The sequence below is a fragment of the Galeopterus variegatus genome, unplaced genomic scaffold, assembly GCF_000696425.1.
Source record: "Galeopterus variegatus unplaced genomic scaffold, G_variegatus-3.0.2 Scaffold16721, whole genome shotgun sequence".
In the NCBI taxonomy this organism is placed as follows: domain Eukaryota; kingdom Metazoa; phylum Chordata; class Mammalia; order Dermoptera; family Cynocephalidae; genus Galeopterus; species Galeopterus variegatus.
The window spans coordinates 1-20546 of record NW_007742832.1 but is presented as its reverse complement, the minus strand read 5'-3'; the positions used below and the strand labels follow the sequence as shown (position 1 = coordinate 20546).

At 47.8% G+C, this 20546-nt stretch overlaps 1 protein-coding gene across 1 annotated transcript; it reads left to right on the top strand.

Moving 5' to 3' along the window:
- Positions 1-758: 758 nt before the first annotated feature.
- On the top strand, positions 759-18419 carry LOC103582558 (von Willebrand factor-like; the record flags this gene model as incomplete). The annotated part of the gene is made up of 4 exons (XM_008564111.1): positions 759-923; positions 10171-10273; positions 10560-10768; positions 18274-18419. Coding segments are annotated over 4 exons (623 nt in total), but the record flags the coding sequence as incomplete, so codon positions are not given.
- Between the last annotated feature and the right edge of the window lie 2127 nt (positions 18420-20546).

The following is a 20546-nucleotide window of genomic DNA, read 5'->3' as shown; positions in this document are numbered from 1 at the left end:
CGGGAGCGCCACTGCGCTCCCAAGCGGTGCACTGTAGCAGTGCGCCACCGGGCCGGCCCTATCTATTTACATTTTAAGAAATAAATCTACTTACTACCTGTGAAGTAGTCATTAACTCTAACCTATGAAATATTAACCTATGAAGTATTAATACTCATTGCAATCTACTTATAATATTAAAAAATGTGGAAAAATGCTAAGAACCTAACAACAGGGAGCTAAACTATATTCATTTAGATGCAAAATATAATGCAGCCAGCAAAAATCATGTTTGGAAGTATATACAATGGTATGGCAAATGCTTTACAATATAATAGGAAATAAGCAGAGGTTATAAATAGTTTGCACAGGATGATTTTCGTAAAAAACCTACAACTGTACATATGCTGGAAAATAAAGTGTAAGCATAATCACTGAAATGTTAACTGTAGTTATCACTGAATGTTGAGTTACAGATGATTTTAACTTCTTTGTGTTTCATTCTGTATTCGCCATGTTTTCTGTAATGAGCATTATTACATTTTAAATCAGTAAGTAAATGTCATTAAAAAGAATAGATTCCCTGAAAAACTGTTCCTCCATTACTGCTATGACTCCTGAGTCATACTCGGGGGTGGAAAGCAGCAGTTTAGTCTCATTCGGGGTGGGAAGTACCTCCCCGGAGCCCGATTTCTATCAGGTGCAGCCTCATTTCTGTGAAGCCAGAGAGGTTTGGGTTGGTGGTCCCAGTCATGCTCACCCGTGGCCTCTTTCTCCAGGGATCCTTTGCTCAGAAGGGACTCGCAGCAGGTCCTCGATGGCCAGATGCAGCCTCTTCGGAGGTGACTTCATCAGCACCTTTGATGAGAGCATGTACAGCTTTGCAGGATGCTGCAGTTACCTCCTGGCGGGGGACTGCCAGAAACATACCTTCTCCATTCTTGGTGAGTCCTGGCACCGATGGGAGGGATTCAGAGAGGGGCCGGCTGCACTCGGCCTCGTGTGTGGGGAGAGTTCCTACTCACGCGACAGTGCCTGAGCTCGGAGATCACCACACACTACTGAGCGTGTGTGTGTGTGTGGGGGGGGGCAGGGGGACGATCGTATGTGACATGTGGCATCCCTTGGCTTCCCCTGGGTCTGTCTCCAGGGGAGCCTGGTGGGATGCGGAGAGTCTTTATACTTCTTTGGTGGTTCTGCCCATTGCTCTGGGTCCAGGCAACATTCTGGGAGCAAAGAAACATCAAGAGAAGTGAGGGACTAGAAGGTTCTTTGGGACATGAGATGCTCCTTGCAGAAGGGAAGAATCTTCGTTGTCTTCCTGGTGGCTGCGGCATGCAAAGTATCTAGCTGTGTTCCTGGAAAAGTGCTGGTACTGTGCCCATGTTATCTCTACGTCCCCCAGCAGCTCTGGGATGTAGACGTACAGTCACCCGGTCTTACCCATGAAGAACCAGGGCCCAAGGTGGTTGTATAATCCCCCCAAGGCCTGACGGATACTAAAAGAAGGAGCTGGATTTTGATTCTGAGCCTCTCAGGTTGAAGGAAAGTTCCTCTGCTTGAGGAGAGAGGGCACTTTTTAAGGCTGGGTGGGGCTGGAGGCAGTGACAGACAATCTCAGTTTGGTGACCTCCACGCCCTAGGAGTTCATCAGCTTGTGTGCTATGCGCGGGAGGGTTGCTGCAAAGCCTAGCAGAGGCGGGGTCCTCAGCCTTGGGGCGGGGAGATGGCAGTGGACAGACTTGCATTGTTAAAGAAAAGATGTTCGTGACGCTTGTTAAAGCTGGTGAGGAAGACTTTATTCAACAGGGTCTACTGCAATGGCAGCTTTGCAGTAGGGGAGAGAGATTGGGCGAACTCTGAAAACTGCAAGTAAAATGGGGGTGTGGAGCCAGGGAGCAGGGTGGGGGTCCGCGATGGAAAACTGCTGGGAGGAAACAGCAGGGGTGAGGGGGCCTCTGGCTCAACCAAGTCGGGAGGATTCTTGCTGAAGGCAGGCCAGGGTGATCAGGTATCGTGGGTGGGGTTTGCTAAAGCTGGATCGTGCAGGCCAAGGACAGAGCCCAAGGTTGGGACCAGGTCCTGAAGAGGGCTCAGGAGAGCCTGACTCAGGGAGGGTCTTTGGCACCACACAGACCCCTACACAAGATACAGGCTGTACGGCTCTTGGGGTCATTACTCCCATCAGTCGACAGGGATCAATGCCCAGGGCCAGGGTCTGTATGGGGGCTCAGTGAGAAGACAGTCGGCCACAGCGATGAGTGTCCCCTTCTCCTTCCCCTTTGTCCCTGCCCTGCCTCTGCTGGAACACCGGCCACAGTATGACTCCAGTGTAATGCCAGTGTCCCTGCTCCTCTGTGACCCTCCAGGGTGAGGACCATGCCTTGCTCACCTTTGTTTCCGGTGCTTAGCTCGCCGGGGTCCCTGTCAACACTGACTGGGAGAGGACGCATGAGCACAGTGCTCTTCTGTGCCGCAGGAGGTGTTTACATGAGCGAGTGGCATGTGAGAAGCCTCGGTGAACACATTTTGGTTGGGTGGAGAGGACAGTTGAGGGTGCCCCATGCAGTGGGGACAGCATGAACAAGAAGAGTCTGGAAGGGGCATGGGCTCATTTCCTGGGGCCAGTGGGGAGATTAGTGTGGCTGGAGCCATCGTCACCAAACTCCAGCACACATCAGGACCACCTGGAGGGCCAGGTACAAACAGATTGCTGGGCTTTACCCCCAGAGTTCTAGAAGTTTCATCGCTAACAATTTCCTGGCTGCTGCTGCTGGACTGGGAGCCAAACTTTGAGAAGCACAGGCTGGGGCATGGGGGGTGTAAGGCTGGGCCACGGGGCGAGGCTGCAGTGTGGGGCCTGCAGTCGGCTGGGAGGTTCGTCTCAATTCAGCAGGCTGTGAGGAACCACGAAGAGTCCCTGGCAGCAGGGAAGGGTCGGGAGGGAGGTACGAGGCAGGGTGGCCTTGGCCATGGTAACCAGGCAGGAGGTGAAAAGGGCCAGAGATGTCCCCAGAGTGTGACAATCGAGGAAGCCATCCTGAGCCCCCATCCTGTGGGGGTTCCACCTTGCTTCAGAGGCAGCTGGGGAGGGACATAGGAGGGCAGCTGGAGAGAAAAAGCCCCACTCTCACCCCCAGGGAAACAGAAAGCTCAGGCCTTCCCATCTCAGACGGCCCCAGTGTTCATTTTAAGTGGATTTAAAAATTGTAGTAGAGATGTGATAGAACCCCTTCCTGAGATGGCTCTGGGGGTGTCAGCGGGAATGGAGGGTTAGGAGTGACAGGAGGAAGATTTTGACAGAAGAAATAATGACATCCCCTCCCCCCAGCTTTGAGCTTCAGTGGCATTTCCAGGGAGGGGTCCTGTGGAGACGTTGTGGTGCCCGGGAGGTGGCTGCTGTCTTGATTCCACCACCTGTTTTAGCTCAGTTCTGCTGAGGACTCCCTACCCCAGAGACAGGTTTGCAGATGATACTTAATGAAATCTTAGCACCAGGCACAGAGTTCACAGTCTGGGTTCCGGGAGCCAAGCCAGCATGTTGGAAAAGCCCCCTTCCCCCTACTCAAGCACAACCGCGGACCTCACCCTACTTAAGGGTAGTTCTCACAGTCAGGGAAACCCAGGCTGTGCCGGTGCCTCTGTGCTGTCACCGTCACCTCCTCCAGGAAGCCCCCCCTGACCACCCTGCCCTGTCCAGCGCTGGGATCATCATCTCGTGCTGACTGGCTTCCGTCCTGCAGGACGTAGGGCCCTGCCCAAGCACGAAACGGGAGCACAGGAAGAGCCGTGGTTGGAGTCAGAAGCCCTGCGCTCCTGGCCCCACTGTCCCTCTTCACTGAGTGTCCCTAGGGAAGTGGCACAGTCTCCCTCAGCCTCCATTTCCTCATCTTTAAAATGGAGATACCGGGCCGGCCCAGTGGCACACTGCTATAGTGCGCTGCTTGGGAAGCGCGGTGGCGCTCCCGCCGAGGGTTCGGATCCCACATACAGACCGGCCGCTCACTGGCTGAGCGAGGGGCGGGAGCAACACCCAGGGTTGCGATCCCGTTGCCGGTCCCGGTCCGGTACGGGCGCGACACTGAGGGTTGCGACCTGTTGCCGGTCACGAAAAAAGACAAAAAGAAAAAAAAATAAAAATAAAAAATAAAATGGAGATACCGTGAGGATCAAGGGAGATCAATTATTTGAAAGTGTGAGGTGTTATCCAAACCTGAGTTCTTGAAAGCAGCCAGCTTAACAGAGGACGTTCTCTCGCTGGATGTGCACGTGGCAGGCATGGGGCACTCGGGGCGTTCCTGCGAGGTCAGGGTAATGCCAACATGCACCCCCGCCGCCCCATGCACACGGGTCTGCACAGGAGGCCTGGGCTCTCTGGCCACCATTTTCTGGGTATTAGCAGTCGGGAGGAATTTGAGGGGCTGCGGCAGGCCTCTGTACTCAACACATCTCAGTGGGATTCCCCACTGGCTCATTATTACTTTCTTAAGACAACTTGCCCATGTTAAGTGTCAATTTTCTGGGAGGTTATCGGCCTAAACCAGGCTACGGATCAAACAGACTTTAACGTAGGTTGGTTTCGTTGGCGTCATCCGAGGAGCGTGGGCTGGCACTGCTGCTTCAGGGGGCCAGAGGTCCCAGGGTCAGGGCCAGGGAGCCCAGAACACGGTCCCCGCAGTTCCAGTTCACAGGCAATGATCACCTTCTGTTCCACTGCTCTCCAACGACATCCTGTTTGCTCTTCTAAATGGCAAATTTACATTCCTCTCCGAGTGCCCGGGCACCTCGGTCACATCCTGGCTAAAGTGATTATGTCTGTGCACGAGGGACCATCTGGTGAACAGGGGAAGCCTCTTTCCGTGATTGTGGCTCCAGGTCAGGTGGGCTTCAGGGCCGGAGGCCAGGGCTACAGGTCCCCTAGCTAGTCAGCACGGGGCAGAGAGAGACCGTGGGAGTTGCGGTTCCTCCTCCTGTGTAGAGACTGCTCTTCCCAAGCCATGGCCGCAGCATCTGGCTCCCAAACCAACCCCGAGAGAGCCATGAACAACCAACAACCTGCTGAGTCACTTCCCCAGAGGGAGCCTCGGTTTCCGTGTCGGTAAAATGGCTGGTCAGACCAGGTCATTGTTCCTCAGGATGAAGGAACACCTGCACCAGAGTCACAGCTGTGGAGGGTGGCGTGTTCGTTACAAACGCAGCTTAGCCTGCGTCTGACTCAAGGCGCAGCTCCCAGCAGGATGCCCCTCACTCCAGCACACAGCGTGGGGGCTCCCTCCCTGCCTCAGTGCCTCCATCTGTGAGTTCAAGGGTTTTGGGGAGCCTGGGGAGAGATTTGCTGGTTTGTCTCACCTGTTGGGGAGACCCCAGCCCCTCTCTTCGTAGCACTTGTAGGAAGTGCTAACCTGGAGGCCTGTGAGTGTGGGCGTCCTTCCTGGGCTGACTGGCAGTTTCCAGTGGCTGAGTTTCCTAATGGCTGCCCATCACCTGATCCCCGACTTCGGCAGCGAGGGACCGAAGCAAACACTACAAGGCTGGTTTAGCGTTCTCCCCTGCCTTAGTGGTTAGCCGAATCCAGAGCTCTCAGATAACCCATTAGGCAGCCCTGTGTTGCAAAAGGAGGTGTGGGTCTGGAGCCAGAAAACCTGTGTGTGGTTCTGCTCCATGTTAACAGTTGTAGGGGCCACGGGAAAGCTTCCTCTTCACCCCTGAAGGTTCACTAAAGCCCACTGACCAATTCAGATTCACGCGAAGAAGAGGCATAACAAATTTTATTATTTTAACTTGCTGGGAGGGAGTGGGGGAATCTCAGGAGAGTGATTGCCCTATAACCCAGGGGGTACAGGAGATTGTACCCAGTACCTCCTGGAGGCGAGATGGGGAGTGTAGACCACTCTTCTGAGGGACAGTTTGAATGAGACTGAGAGGCAGATATTATCTTGTGAAATGGTCTGTTCAGGGGTGGTGACCTCACAGTCCCTCCAGACCCTTGTAGGGGTAAGGGGGTTGTCTTTCCTGGTTATCTGATGAGATTCCAAGGTGGGGATCTTAAGACAATTGCATCTCTTTTGGAAAGAAGCTTTCCTAGTCAGATAAGGCCATTCCAGAGAAAGTCCCTCTGTGCTTGGGGTGAGGGAAGCAAGACAAGGTTTGAGGGACCTTGATTCTAAGGCTTATTTCTGAGGCTGTTTAATTTTCAAAGCACTGAACATGCCATAGTATCATATTTTGGGGAATAGTTTTCTGCACCCCAACACAGGTTAAACCAACAGTTCTCAGTCAGGGTAATTTTCCCCCAGGGGACGTGTGGCAGTGTCTGGAGACATTCGGGATTGTCACAACTGAGGGCTGGGGCATCTAGTGGATAGAGGCCAGGATGCTGCTGATCACCCCACCATGCACAGGGTGGTCCCCACAACAAAGAGGTATCTGGCCCCAATGTCAATAGTGGTGAGATGGAGAAATCCTGTTGTAAACTTAGGCCTCAGTTTCTCCATCTGTAAAATGGAGTCAGTCTAGATCAGTGATTTTCAAACTGAGTCATCAGCCATGGGTCCTAAAATTAATTTAATGGTTGTAACCAGCATTTAAAAAGATTAAGTACAAGAGAATGGAAAACCTTGGAAAATATCAGCGTGCATCGCACATGGTAAGAGTAAATATTATGTGAAGTGTGTGTGGGGGTATGTGTATTTTGGGTCATGAAATAAATTGTTCTTACTATGCTTTCTGGCAAAAAAAGTGTAAGAACCACTTGTTCTAGATGATTTCCAAGATCTTCCCCACTGCCATAGGATGTTTCTCTAAATCGCAGACTTCTCTTGGGCACACTTTCAAAAATTCCCTTGCCAGCCCCTTGTCTTGGGTGTGGATTGACTGCTCTTACAGCCGCCTTAGCCGTCCAGGGTTGGGAATTCCACAGGCTCGGAGCAGTTCAGTCCTCACTGAAGGTAACAACACCAGCCCCCCCGTCCCTAGACTCCTATTTTAATTTGTCTTTGGTGGGCGGGTGGGTGGTGATGGTTACCATGGCCTAAGTACCCACTTCAGGATCCCAAGTCCCTGCAGTAGGTGAGCATCCTGGGGCAGCTGGCCCTGCCTCCCCGGACTGGCAGCCCCTGGGGTGCTGTTCAGCACCTGCCTCCTCGAATTCCTAATGCTGACATCTCCCAGAACCACCCAGAGCAAGCTCTTCAAATACTTAAAACAGCACCAGGGCCTGAGTACCACCTCTGCCATCACTCTCTAGCTCCATGAGGATGGGCAAGTTACCCCAGTTTCAGCCACCTGGGTAGCTGAATGGGTCGGGTCCTCCATCATTACGTGAGCAGGGCTGGGACTCTCATACCTCCCACACCTTTCTCCTGGTTCCCTCTTGTTTGATTTTCGCTTCTGCTGAATTCCCGGCTTGTTCAGCCCTGCAGGCCCTACTTTTCCGCCTTACAGTGATAGTGACCTTTGGGCTTTCCTGTGGCACCTGCTCAGTCAGCCCGGACTCTTGTAGAATGAGTGAATTGTTAGGTGATAATACATCTCAAAAGGCTTGAAGGGCTGTAGATCGCAGCTGTGGGGCCTGGCTCACCCCAAGCTGCCTGGTTGCCTTGAAGCATTCCCTACCCACCTCCAGCCACACATTCCCTGACCGACCTGTTCCCAGACACCCTTTCTGAATCCCCATGAGAGGGAGAGCCAGCGAGGAGAGGCCCATGGGATTCCTTTCCTGTTTCCAGATGGGAAGCCACCTGCTGTCCGAGCTGCCCAGTGAAGCAGGACAGAGCTGCCTGTGAGACTGGGGATGGGGGGGAGGGTCACACCGATGAGGAGACAGGTGTTTTGGTCACAGGGACATGGAGACCAAGGCCTCTTGGGCTCATCTGTACCCCTCCAGTAGTGAGGGCCTCTCCTGTTCCAGTGGGTGTCCAGTGAGGAGGTGTCCAGTGCATCTGTGCCCTGTCACACTGGCTCATCCCAGGCTGGTGTGTGGTGCTCAGAGTGGAGCCCCAGGAGGGACTGAAGAAGGGCTTTGGTCTTGGGCCCCTAGCAGGTGCCGAGGGGCCTGGAAGGCTCCCAGGCGGGACTGAAGCTGGAGGTTGTTGCCAGACTGTCGCATTTGTTTGCTTTTTCAGCATTTTATTGTGGAAATTCTTAAACATACGGAAAAGTTGAAAGAATACAACATCCATATACCCAACAGCACATTTTGCCATTAATGTTTTACTCTGCTTACTCTGTCAGCCATCTCTCCAGTTCTAATGGTTTTTCTTTGGCTGATTTCTGGCTGTCAGAAAGTTCGTTTGACTCCTAAAGATTTGCTTGCTGCAAAAGCTGTGGAAACGCAGAGCAGGCAAGGCTCCCAGCTCAGACGCGACCACACCCCTTTAGCTTGGTTAGTGTCTCCTTTCCCCCCCCCCGCGCAGTGTGGGGCTGGAGCTCTGCAGAACGTAGTTCGTGGACTGTGGGTGGTCTGCGAGACTTTCCTGGTGGTCGCTGTGCTGCTAACGGCATGTCATCCAAGCCTCTATTCGTAGAATGAGCCGGTTATTTACAAGGAACAGCCCTCACTCAAATCTCCCAGAAACACGTCTATTTTCTGCTTGTTCTTGTGGGTTAGGAGTGTTTGCATGTTTGAGGGTGTGTGTGGACCAGGTGGCCATTGTCCTCCAGCAACCTCGGTCCAGCTCAGACCCCCGCTGGGGGACTCCTCCTCTGCCCAGCTGGCTCCCTTTATCATGGCCCCGGCTGTGGCAGCAGCGTCACATCAACTGACCTTACCGAGCTTTCTGGGCTTGGTTCCACAGACATCCTGGCCTCCTTTTCACTGAGGCGCCAGAGCGCACAGTCCCCCACCCTCCTAGGAGAAGATCTACTTCCTCGTCGTTATGGCCAACCTCCCCAGCTGGGTGCCATGCCCCTTTCCTTCAGGACCCCCAGGGCACCGGGCCCACACTTGAGCTGTTGTCTTCACTGGCTGCCCTCTGTCTTCCCTACTTCCATTGATTTCTTGGTCCCCAAGGCTTGAGACTCAGAGGCCACATTGTCCCTTCCGGCTCCTTCGTCTCTCATGGCCATCAGTCATCTTTGCATACCAAGGGCAGCACAAGAAGCGCTTCTCTGAGACCCTGAAGCCCTGCGGCCCTGGGAAGAAGGTCTCGTCCGTCTTCCGTCTTCCGTGCCGCCGGCCACCATCTCCGCTTCTCTGCCCACACTTCGCAACCAGGCCATCATCAGGGACTATCTTACCATGTGTGTGGCTGTTCAAACATCTCTAATGGCAATATCGATCATTTACTGAGTCCTTCCTTCGTAATTCCGTGCCCTGTGTGAGGCACTTTCCCATTTTTTTTTTTTCAGGACTAAAATATTTATTTTTACACTATAATTATCTACTAGAACCTAATTTCTACCTACAATAACCCTCATTTCAACCAAAGATAATCAAAGTAAGACCAATTTGTTTTCAAAATAGGTTCAGTCTCGTTAAACTTCACCTGATTATTTACATAAATTTAGTAAGAATAGTGATTTTCATATATGCCTTTTTATAGTCTGCTTTTCTTAAACTTTTAATGAACAATTTTATTTTAAAAATCTTTTTACTTTAATTTATCAGTATACAGTGTAGTTGATTTTTGTGTCCCTTCGTCAATTCCTCTCTCCCCTGCCCTCTCCCCTCCGTCCCTTTTCCTATACTATCTCTAAACTTCTCCCGGAGAATCACATTCAGTAAACTGGGATGGAGATCGTGAATCTCCTTTGTAAACAAACCGCCCAGGGGTTCTGATCTGGGCTGTCCCAACACAGATCGCATTTTAGAGAACACTGTCCTAGAGCACCTGCCACCAGTAGTTCGCTCGCTTTGATTTGCTGCCTTATGATGTACTCAGTTGCCCTGTGCTTGTCTTGCCTTTATACATAGATTGTAAACTCCCAGAAGAAAGAGGTCATGCTTTTACAGGTTTCTTTTGTGAAATATGAAAGCCCACCTGAGGGCTATGTATTCAGAAGGCAGCAATAAATATTTTTAGACGAATGGAAAGATGCATGAGTAAATGAGATTTTAGGGAGATTTTTGCTACTCACTTGTTAAGTCTTTTTCAGGCGTTTTCCACTGAGATAAGATTATAGAGATAATGATTATTAATACATTTGTTCATTTTTTGGGTAACGACTACTGTGGACTCTTTTCTTTTTCAGGGGACTTCCAGAATGGCAAGAGAGTGGGCCTCTCCGTATATCTTGGGGAATTTTTTGACATCCATTTGTTTGTCAATGGTACTGTGATGCAGGGGGCCCACAGGTAAGCCAGAAGCCCAGAATGTCTGAATTAGAAAGCACCTGGGGATCCCCTCGCACCCCACCCCCACATTTTTCAGATGAAGAAGCTGGGGCCCAGAGAGAGGAAGTAATGTGCCCAGAGGAAGCGAGCAGCAGGGCTGGGAGAGAGCCAGGTTTCCCGGCTGCTGCTCTAGGAGTCACTTTGCACCTGGTCTAAACGCTATAACACGGGGTTGCGAGGGACATGTGGAGGGACATCTAGGGAATGCACAAGAAGCCCACTTTTGAACCATTCCTCTGCCTTCCAGAGTCTCCATGCCCTACGCTTCCAAAGGGCTGTATCTAGAAACTGAGGCTGGGCACCACAAGCTGTCCAGTGAGGCCTATGGCTTTGTGGCCAGGATTGATGGCAGTGGAAACTTTCAAGTCCTGCTGTCACACAGATACTTCAACAAGACCTGTGGGCTGTGTGGCAACTTTAACATCTTTGCTGAAGATGATTTTATGACCCAGGAAGGTAAGGTTTTCTGAGATGCTGTTTCCCTGAAGTGTGGTTATGCCTTTTGCTTTCCTGCTCACAAACCTTCACTAACACACCTCCCCTGGCATTTAAGCCTCTCCATGACCTCACCTCAATTTATCTTGTGAACCTTGTCTTTTAGCATTTCTATGCAATGCTGAGACCTCTGGTCAAACCAGATCTTGGAGTGTCTCAAACCTGACCTTGTTCAACTTTGAATTCCCCATAGCAACTTACACATGGTAGATGGTTTGAGTAGAGAGCCTCCTGAGCTCACTCCCATGGCATGGCTGAAATCTATAAAGAGTGGTCCTCCCCACTGTCCAGAAAGACCAGTTTATGTGTGCATTCATGAGCAGTAGAAGGTAATATGGATAATGTAAAAACCACTATTAATCTTTAATTTTCTTTTGATATTTTGATGACATAAGCATTTAATCAGTGATGTTCCCTTGCAAAAGCTGAACATTTGTTCTTAAGTTATCCTTCTTCCTTATGACCCACCTAGCCTCTGATTAGTTGACTGTTCCTTTCATTGGACTGTGCCATGTTGGAAAATAGAAAGATCGTTTGTTTTTGTCTTCTCCAGCACTGATTTTTCAAACTTTTTGTTGTCCAATATATACACTTAAGTCTATACATTTTCCTCTAAATGCCACTTTAGCTGCACCACGCAAATTTTGATATGTAGCATATTTTCATTTTCATTTAGTTCTATGTATTTTCTAATTTCCATTTTAGTTATTTATTTTTGGCAGCTAGCCAGTACAGGGATCCAAACCCTTGACCTTGGTGTCGTCAGCACTGTGCGCTAACCAACTGAGCTAACTGGCCAGCCCCTAATTTCCATTTTGAGTTCTTTCTTAACCTATAGTGTGTTTAAAATTTGCAAATGTTTAGAATCTTAAAGTTACTTTCTTTTAACTAAATTACTATCTAAATTAAATTAGAAATTTGTGGAGACTTGCTTGTGGCCTAGCAATTTTTTGACATCCATTTGTCTATGGTACTGTGATGCAGTACTATTCTCTTTTTTTTTGCAATTGTTCTATGTTTATTTTTTTGCAGTTGTTCTCTGTATGCTCAGAAAGAATGCATTCTCTGTTTGGTGTTAAACTAAGTTTTTAAATCTGTATGTTTACTGCTTTTTGTCTGCTTCATCTACCATCACTAAGAGCTTTGTTAAATTTTTCTATAACGATGGTGAATCTGTCAATTTCTTCTTGTAATCTTCTCAAGTTTTGCTTTGTATATTTTGAACCCTATTATGTAACGACTCTCATCATTTGTAAAGTGCCTTAAAATCTGTCTAATATTAATATAGGTACTCTATACCTTTCTTTTGATTAGTGCTTGCTTCCATACTTTTAACCTTTCTGTGCGGTTTTGTTTTAGATGAGTCTCATACAAGCAGCACATAGCTAGATTTTATTACTTTTTTAAAGTCATATTTTCTGAGGTATAATTTAAATACAGTAAAATTCATTCAGTGTGCAGTTCTATGAGTTTTCACAAAAGTATCGAGTCATGTAATTACCACAATCAAACTATAGAAGTTTCATCACCCCCCAAATTCCTTGTGTCCCTTCGTAGTCGAACCCTTCCCCAGCTGTTCGCCCTTGGTAGCCACTGATCTTTTCTTTTCTTTTTTTTTTTTAAAAGATGACAGGTAAGGGGATCTTAACCCTTGGCTTGGTGTTGTCAGCACCACGCTCAGCCAGTGAGCAAACCGGCCATCCCTATATAGGATCCGAACCCGTGGCCTTGGTGTTATCAGCACCACACTCTCCCGAGTGAGCCACGGGCTGGCCTGATCTTTTCTTTTCTTTTTCCCTATAGTTTTGATTTTTCCCAAACTCACATAAATGTGATCATACAGTATTTAGAGTATTTTCAGCCTGGGTTCTTTCATTTAACACAATGCATTAGAGACTCATACATGTTGTTGCATGTGTCAATAGTTGGTTTCTATTATTGCCGAGGAGTGGTACACAATTTGTAATCCATTCCCCAGCTGAAGGACACTTCGTTGTTTCCAGTTTTGGTGAACAATGAATAAAGCCACTATAATCATATGTGTATAGACTTTCCCCCCTGTTTTTTATTGTTCTGTAATGCACATATTGTAAAATTTACTCTCTTAACCATTTTTATGTATATATAGTTCGGTGGTATTGAATACTTCCACATTGTTGTGCAGCCATCACCACCATCCATCTCCAGAACTCTTCATCTCGTAAAACTGAAACTCTATACCTATTAAGCAATAACTTCCATTCTCCTCTCCAAGCGCCTGGAAACCATCACGCTATTTTCTGTCTCTATGATTCTGATTACTCTTAGGTACCTCATGTAAGTGGAAGTGTACAGTGTTTGTCTTTTTGTGAGTGGCTTATTTCACTTTGCCTAATGCCTTCAAGATTCATCCATGTTTAACATATGTCAAAAATATTTTCTTTTTAAGGCTGAATAACATTCCATTGCATGTACATACCACACATTGCTTACCCATTAATCGATCGATGGACACGTGGGTTGCTTCCATGTTTAGGCTATAGTGAATAATGCTGCTATAAACATGCATGTACAAATACCTTTTCAAGACCCTGCTCTCAATTCTTTTGACTGTATACCCAGAGGTGGAATTGTGGGATCATATGGCAATTTTATTTTTAATTTTTTCAGGAACTACCATACTGTTTTCCACAGCAGCTATACCAGTTTACATTCTTACCATCAGGGCAATTTCTGTACATCCTTGCCAACACTTGTTATTTTCTGTTTTTTATTTTGATAGTTGCCATCCTAATACATGTGAGGTGGTATTCATGTATAGGTTTTTGTGTAGACACACGTTTTAATTTCTCTGGGTAAATATCTAGGAGTGGGATTGCCGAGTGTTATGATAAGTGCATGTTTAATTTGATAAGAAGCTGCCAAACTATTTTCCAAAGTAGCTATGCCATTTGCATCTCCACTGGCAACGTATAAATTTCAGTTTCTCTGAATTCTTGCCAGCATTGGTATTGTCAGCTTATTTTTTATTATCACAATTTTAATAGATGTATAGTGGTATCTCATTATATTTCATTATTATTATTTTAATGTATCATGATCTTTTCTGTCTTCTTCTTGTAGAGTTTTGCCTCTCTTCATTCATTTTGTATTAAACGTGTTTTTGATATCTTTGGGTTTAATCTTACCATCTTGTCTTGTGCTTTCTACCATCACTGCTTGTTCTATGCCACTTCTTTCCCTGCTACCCTCACTGCCTTCCCTACCTTGTTTGAATAAACCACTAAATTTGGCATTATTATTATAGCTTTACACAATCAGTGCTTGCCTAGATATGCCTTCGTGTTTAATAGATTCCTTGCTCATAATTTCTCCTTTCTTTTGGGTTCAATTTCCATTTTTCTTTCTTTTTTTTTTTTTTTCCTTGTTTACTGACCGGTAACAGGATCGCAACCCTCAGTGTCGCGCCTGCACCGGGGACCGGCAACGGGATCGCAACCCTCGGTGTTGCGCCCGCACCGCACTCAGCCAGTGAGCGGGAACTGGTCTCCACATGGGATCCGAACCCTCGGCGGGAGCGCCGCCGTGCTCCCAAGCGGCGCACTCTCCAGTGTGCCACCAGGCTGGCCCTCCATTTTTCTATAAAACAACCTTTAGTAGTTCCTTCATTCAGGGCCTGGTAGTGATAGCTGAGACAAATGCTCCCTCATTCTTCTATGATACTTTAGCTGGGTACAGAATTCTAGGATGACAGTCATTTCTCACAGTGCTTTGAGGATGGTATTCCACTGCTGCTGTTGAGAAGTATGTTGTTAGTCTAACTGTTATTTCTTTACAGATAATATGTCTTTATCTTTGTGCATATGTTATCTTTTTGTTTTTGGTATTCTGAAATTTTACTGTACTGTGTCCAGATATGGGTTTTATTTTTATTGTCTTGCTTGGGACTTATTGTGATTCAGATATCTCCTGTCTTTCCTCAGATTTAGAAAAATTTCAGTCACTCTTTTCCCTTCTGGAACTATTAGACATATGTTGAATACTTTCATTTCATCTTTTTTTCCTCTTTGCCTTAGTTGCATTTTTCTATCTCTTTACCCCTCTGTGTTGCTTTTTGGGCAAGTTGCTTAGATCAAGTGGTGTGCTCATGCTGGTTGGTGAGAACCAATTCTGTGCATCTCTTCCCAGCTTTGCATTGAGTAACATCATGTTGGTAGCTTAAAGGTGGCTATGGTGAGAGTATGTACACTAAAGAAATTAATACATGATGCATATGAGGGCTTTATTTTTTCCTGAAGAGCTGGCTTATCAGCACATCACTACTGAGATACATCTTCTAGTTCACTAATTCTCTCTCAACTCTGTTAATTTGCAGAAGATGTCTAATACTTCAATTGAGATTTCTTTTTATTTCATCGACTATATTTGTAATTTTAGAAGATAAATCTGGTTCTTTTTCTACTCTTATTTTTCTTCTTGTTTTGTTCTTTTATCAAATTTCAATTACTTCTTTATAGCAATAATTTTAGATATATTTGTTTTATAATCTCTATACAAAGATTCAATTATTTGAAGTTTTTGGAGCTCTAATCATGCTATTTTTGTGTCTGCTGACTCTTGCTTATAGTGGATTGTTTCCTATCGTTTATAATTTTGGATTGTGAGCTCATCTTTAGAAGGGTTTTATGTTAATTTTTAAAATGGAGTTAATGAATCTTACAAAAAGTATAAATCAGAATCTCAAATCTAGATGAGGGTTTTCCTACAGCTACAAATCTTCAGAGGAGACTTTCTTCCCCTCCTATCTAGAGCCCAGAGCAAGGAAACAAACTTTCTAACTTCCCTGTTTCTCAGGGTGGATTTTTGTTTCCTTTTTGTCTTTTTTCGTGTCCGGCAACGGATCGCAACCCTCAGTGTCGCGCCTGCACCTCGCTCAGCCAGTGAGCGGCCGGTCTGTATGTGGGATCCAAACCCTCGGCGGGAGCGGCGCTGCGCTCTCAAGCAGCGCACTGTAGCAGTGCGCCACCGGGCCGGCCCTCTCAGGGTGGATTTTATCTTGTCAACTTTCTCATGAAAGGTATAGTCCTTCAAGGGTCCTAGCTTCACCGTGGTCTCAGGTCTCCCTCCCCACATCTTACAGATCCAAGACTCATTTTAATCTCTACAGAGTTTGTAAAATCCAAGCCTTTGGGCTGGCAAGATTACTGCCCTCACTGTAGCACTCTGTAGCCAGAACATCATCACAGTTGCTAGTTCTCTTTTCAATTTTCTCTCCTTAGTCTTCCCCTCATCCTTCTTCCCTTCCTCCTCCTTTTCGTCTCTTGGAGTTCCCTTTACTGTTTTTGTGAGATCAGCCATGAATTCAATAGGACATTTGTCTATAGTAGTGGCACAGTTTTCAGATTTTTCTAATTGCCATATTGCTAGAAATGGAAGTTCCAGACCTAGAATCTCTCTCTTTCTTGTTCTAGGCTTTAAGGTTTAAAAAACTAAAAATGGGATCTATGCTATGAGGAAGAAGGTGGTGTTTGCTGGCGAGAAGTTAGGGCTCTGGTGATACTGTGGGAATCATCCTCAGAGGACTGGGGGTTTAGTTCTCCGTGGTTGGTAAAGACTCAGCGGTATTTGTCCCTAGTTAACCTTTCTCCCTGACTCCTGGGAGGCTGCCCAGCTTGGCTTTCACTCTGCCTCTCAGAGCTTTCTCTGAGCAAGAATATTTATAATCCCATCTACTGGACAGTCTTATGTCTCATTTCAGATTTAGCCCAAAAAAGTTTGCTTCATAGAAGGTCAGGGCTGGAAAGGATCTCAGAGGCCACCTGGTCTAGCCTCTCATTTATAAGTGAGGAACTGGGCACAATGAGATGATAGGACCAGCCCAGATCACACGGAGAGAAGGAAAGACCTTTCCCCACTCAATGCAAAGCTCTTCTCTGCTCGTCCTCACTATGGTTTGTTAGGAAGTGTCCCAGCCTATGGGGTGGAGTGACAGTATCCAGAGAGTGTTTGTCACAATGACAGGCACACAGCAGGCACTCCACAGATTCAAGTATCCTCATTGCCAAGTTAGGTGCCCCCCTCCCCCAATTGTTTCCTTCCCTTTGGCTTCTCCCACGTGTTAGTTTTTTGTGGCTCCCAAATTTCCACAGACTTAGTGGCTTAAAACAACAGAAATGTATTCTCTTACAATTTTGGAGGTCAGAAGTCTGAAAAGCAGGTGTTGGCAGGGCCACGCTCACTCCGGAAGCTCTGGGGGAGAATCTGCTCCTTGTCTCTCGTAGCTTCTGCAGGTGTCCCCTGACTTGTGGCTACAATGTCCCAATCGCTGCCTCTGTCTTCACATGGCCTTTTCCTCTATGTATGTCTTCATCTGATTGCCCTCCACCTATCTCTTACAAAAATATGTGTTATTGCATTTGGGACCCAGCCAGGTAATCCAAGAGCAGCGCTTCTTCTCAAGATCCTCAGCTTAATTTCATCCTTTGCCATATAAAAAATATGTACAGATTCCAGGAATTAGGAAGTAAATATGTCTTGGGGGGAGGTGGGGCATTTTTTCTGCTTATGCAACCCCAGATGCTAACTGACTATACTTCTGAGGCCTCACTTTTCTTTTCTTTTCCCAGGGATAGTTTATTTCCTATTCTCTAGGGGATTATTTGAACTTGAAACATGCTTTACTCCTCCAGGCCTGGCTACGCACAGGACCATTCATCCCAGTACTATGAAGGCAGCAGTGTTATTAGGCAGTTGCTTTGTACCAGGCCACCTTGGCCCCTGAGGCCCTCCCAGTCCGTGTGGGTAGCGGCAGTAGCGTGAATGCTGTACGTGTTAGAGCACAGAGGCCACGACAGCCCGGAGGCTGCAGTGACTTGGGGGCTTAGGTTCCACTCACATCCTTACCTTCGTTTTGCAAAAATATTTTGAGCATCTACAATCCACTAGATTAGAATCTAGAGATAAGAGACAGAGCCTGTGCCCTTAATTAAGGGGGTCAAAGTTGAATGGGGATGAATATAAGTAAAAAGAATTCCAGCCCTAAGGTGATGAGAGATTTGGTAGAGGGAAGCCCAGGGTGCTGCAGGAGCATAGAGAAGGGGCTCACCGGAGGGGCTGGGGGCGGAGGAGGGAGTGGCACGGAGCTGGCTCAGAAAGGCTCCCTGGTGGAAGTGGTCTTGAGCTACCACTGGAAGACTGAATGGGGACAGTAGAGGCAATAGGGGGAGGAAAAGGCTCTGCACAGAGGGAGAGAGGCATCGACCTCATCACCTCTCACCCGTCCTGCTGCCCATCACCCACCTGACATTGCTGCGCCCCCATGCCTGTGTCCTGGGGTGCTACGCTGAGTGCTGTACAACGCGTACTCCCCACCGTGAATGCCTGTTGTCTAATCTAAGAGGAGTTTGATTCGGGTAACAACAGACCTAGAGTTTTCACCTGGGATGGGCATAACTGAAGCATCACGTTCCTAAAACTTTGCTCCACAGGGACCTTGACTTCGGACCCCTACGACTTTGCCAACTCCTGGGCCCTGAGCAGTGGGGAACAGCGGTGCAAACGGGCATCCCCTCCCAGCAGCACATGCAACACCTCCTCTGGGGACACGCAGAAGGTGGGTACAGTGGCAGACTGACAGAGCCAACTCTTCTTCTTGAGCTGCTTATTAAGCCAGATGAATTTCAAACTGAGCACACTCATGGTATTATGTGCAGTGAGGAGGAGAAGGATTTTTATAATCTTTCTTTTATTTCCACACTTAACAGTTCTGTTGTTGGCTGGTGGTTCTCCCTTTCCTGTCCCCCATGTACACTAGACAGGGGTGAAATTAAGTCGGGGGGGTGCCTCAGTTGGTGAGGTGGGGTAGGTGTGGCCATGTATGTACCTCTAACATGGAAACAGGCCTTTGAGAGCTTATTTTATTTTGTCTTACTTTATTTTGCAAACACAGGCCAGCACAGAGCAAGTGCTTGGCAGATGTCCCCTCTCCTTTAGAGTGCAAAGGGATAGTCTCATTTACACATACGAAGTGGGAGGTGCAGACAGGATTTTCAAGTGGAGAACCTGATACCAAGGCCGGGTTGAGGAGGGAGACTGGGTGCTTTGTCTCCCGGAGACAAATGTTGGCGGTGGGGGAGGGGAGTGCAGGAGGACCTCGCTGGCTCTCCAGGGCACCTGTTTGTGGCTCCAGCTGTGTACTCGCTACTCACTTTGTTTCCTGGGTGCATTAAACTCCTTACTAACCAGTGTCCTGGGAGCAGCTTAAGAAATTATATACCAAGTTCTTAGTGTTGGGCTGAGGCCCCGAACATGCCAGACCTCCCAGAGGCACAAACTCCTTCCAACTCGGAACTCCTGGTTTCGATTGTTTACCTGCCTGTCCTCAGCCAATCGGATTGTGTTTGCCCATGAAGGTGGGGGGGGGGGGCTCCCTCCCTGGCTGGGAAGCACAATGACTCCTCTCCTGGGAGGTGATTAACATGGTCTTCTGAATTGTTCTCAGCCTGTAGTCCCGCTGGGCTCCTGGGTTCAGAAGTCAGGTCTGGTAAATGGGGCATCATCTACAGTGTTTGCCACTGTGGCTCCAAGGGCCATTCGGAGTGGCAGAGTGTTCTGTGTGGGGGAGATGGCATTGACCTGAGAACTTTCTTTGATAGCCGCCGGAATCTATTCCTCCACTTCTTTGGAGCTTTCTGTCTTTCCACAGAGTCAGCTCATTCTGATAGCCAGGTCATGTTACTTATACCTAGGGGATGAATGTTTCCTTGTTATGCCAACAAAACCCAGTGCCTCTCTCCCCTGGGACTGATAATGGCTTGTTTGGTTGCATGCAAATTTGCAGTTTTTTCAGTTTCTCAAACTGAGGGCAGGACTGCTGGAGTCTGGAGCATGAAGCTATAAATGCTTAAATAACTGATGATAATTTGCAGGTAAATCTACTACATAATGCACATTTTAGAAAGAAAGATTCTTAGGTCACTTTTTGTTTGTTTATTTTAAATTTGGCCAGTCTGGGGGATATCAGGAAGGGCTGAACCTTCTGAAGAGATCTTGGCTTTGTTCTGTTGTCCTATCTGCAGCATGAAGCTCCACGGTGCTAGACTTGGGCTGCAGCTGGCCCAGACAGTGCTCTTGCTAATTAGAAAAAGGCACCCCTTCCTCAAGACGCTTTACCACCTGCTGGGAAACTGCCATAATAAACATTAAAACTGTAGATATAATGTACATATATGTGTACGATTTCTACCATGTGAACAGTAGTCACTCAATGTGTTGCCAGATATGCTGTGTGGCCTGCAGCGCGACCTCGATGGCCTTGGCCTGGCTTCCCCTGGGAGGTAAAGTCACTGTAGTCATCATCACCATCCTCAGCTCACCTCCCCCAGAGTGGCAAGACCATCTCTGGCTTTTGCTGCTGCCATCAGAATGTAAGGACGCTTTCTTGCCTCTGGCCCCAAAAGCCCTCCTGTATATCTCCTCAGAGTTTGTCCTCAAGACCATCAGTCTTTACTGAGAAACTGAGTACATCTTGTTATTGCTCAACCTGCCAGTCAATTGTCCACCAGCAGCACCAACCTCAGACAGGTGTCTGGAGCAGAAAATTTATTTCATCCATGTTAGGAATCTCAGGCTCATAAGAAGTCAAGAGCTAGATAAGATTCTAGAAGATATCTAGTTCACCCCCCCCCCCCCCCCCCCCGCCCAACTGCCCCCCCCGCCCCCCCCCCCCCCCCCCCCCCCCCCCCCCCACCCCCCCCCTCAC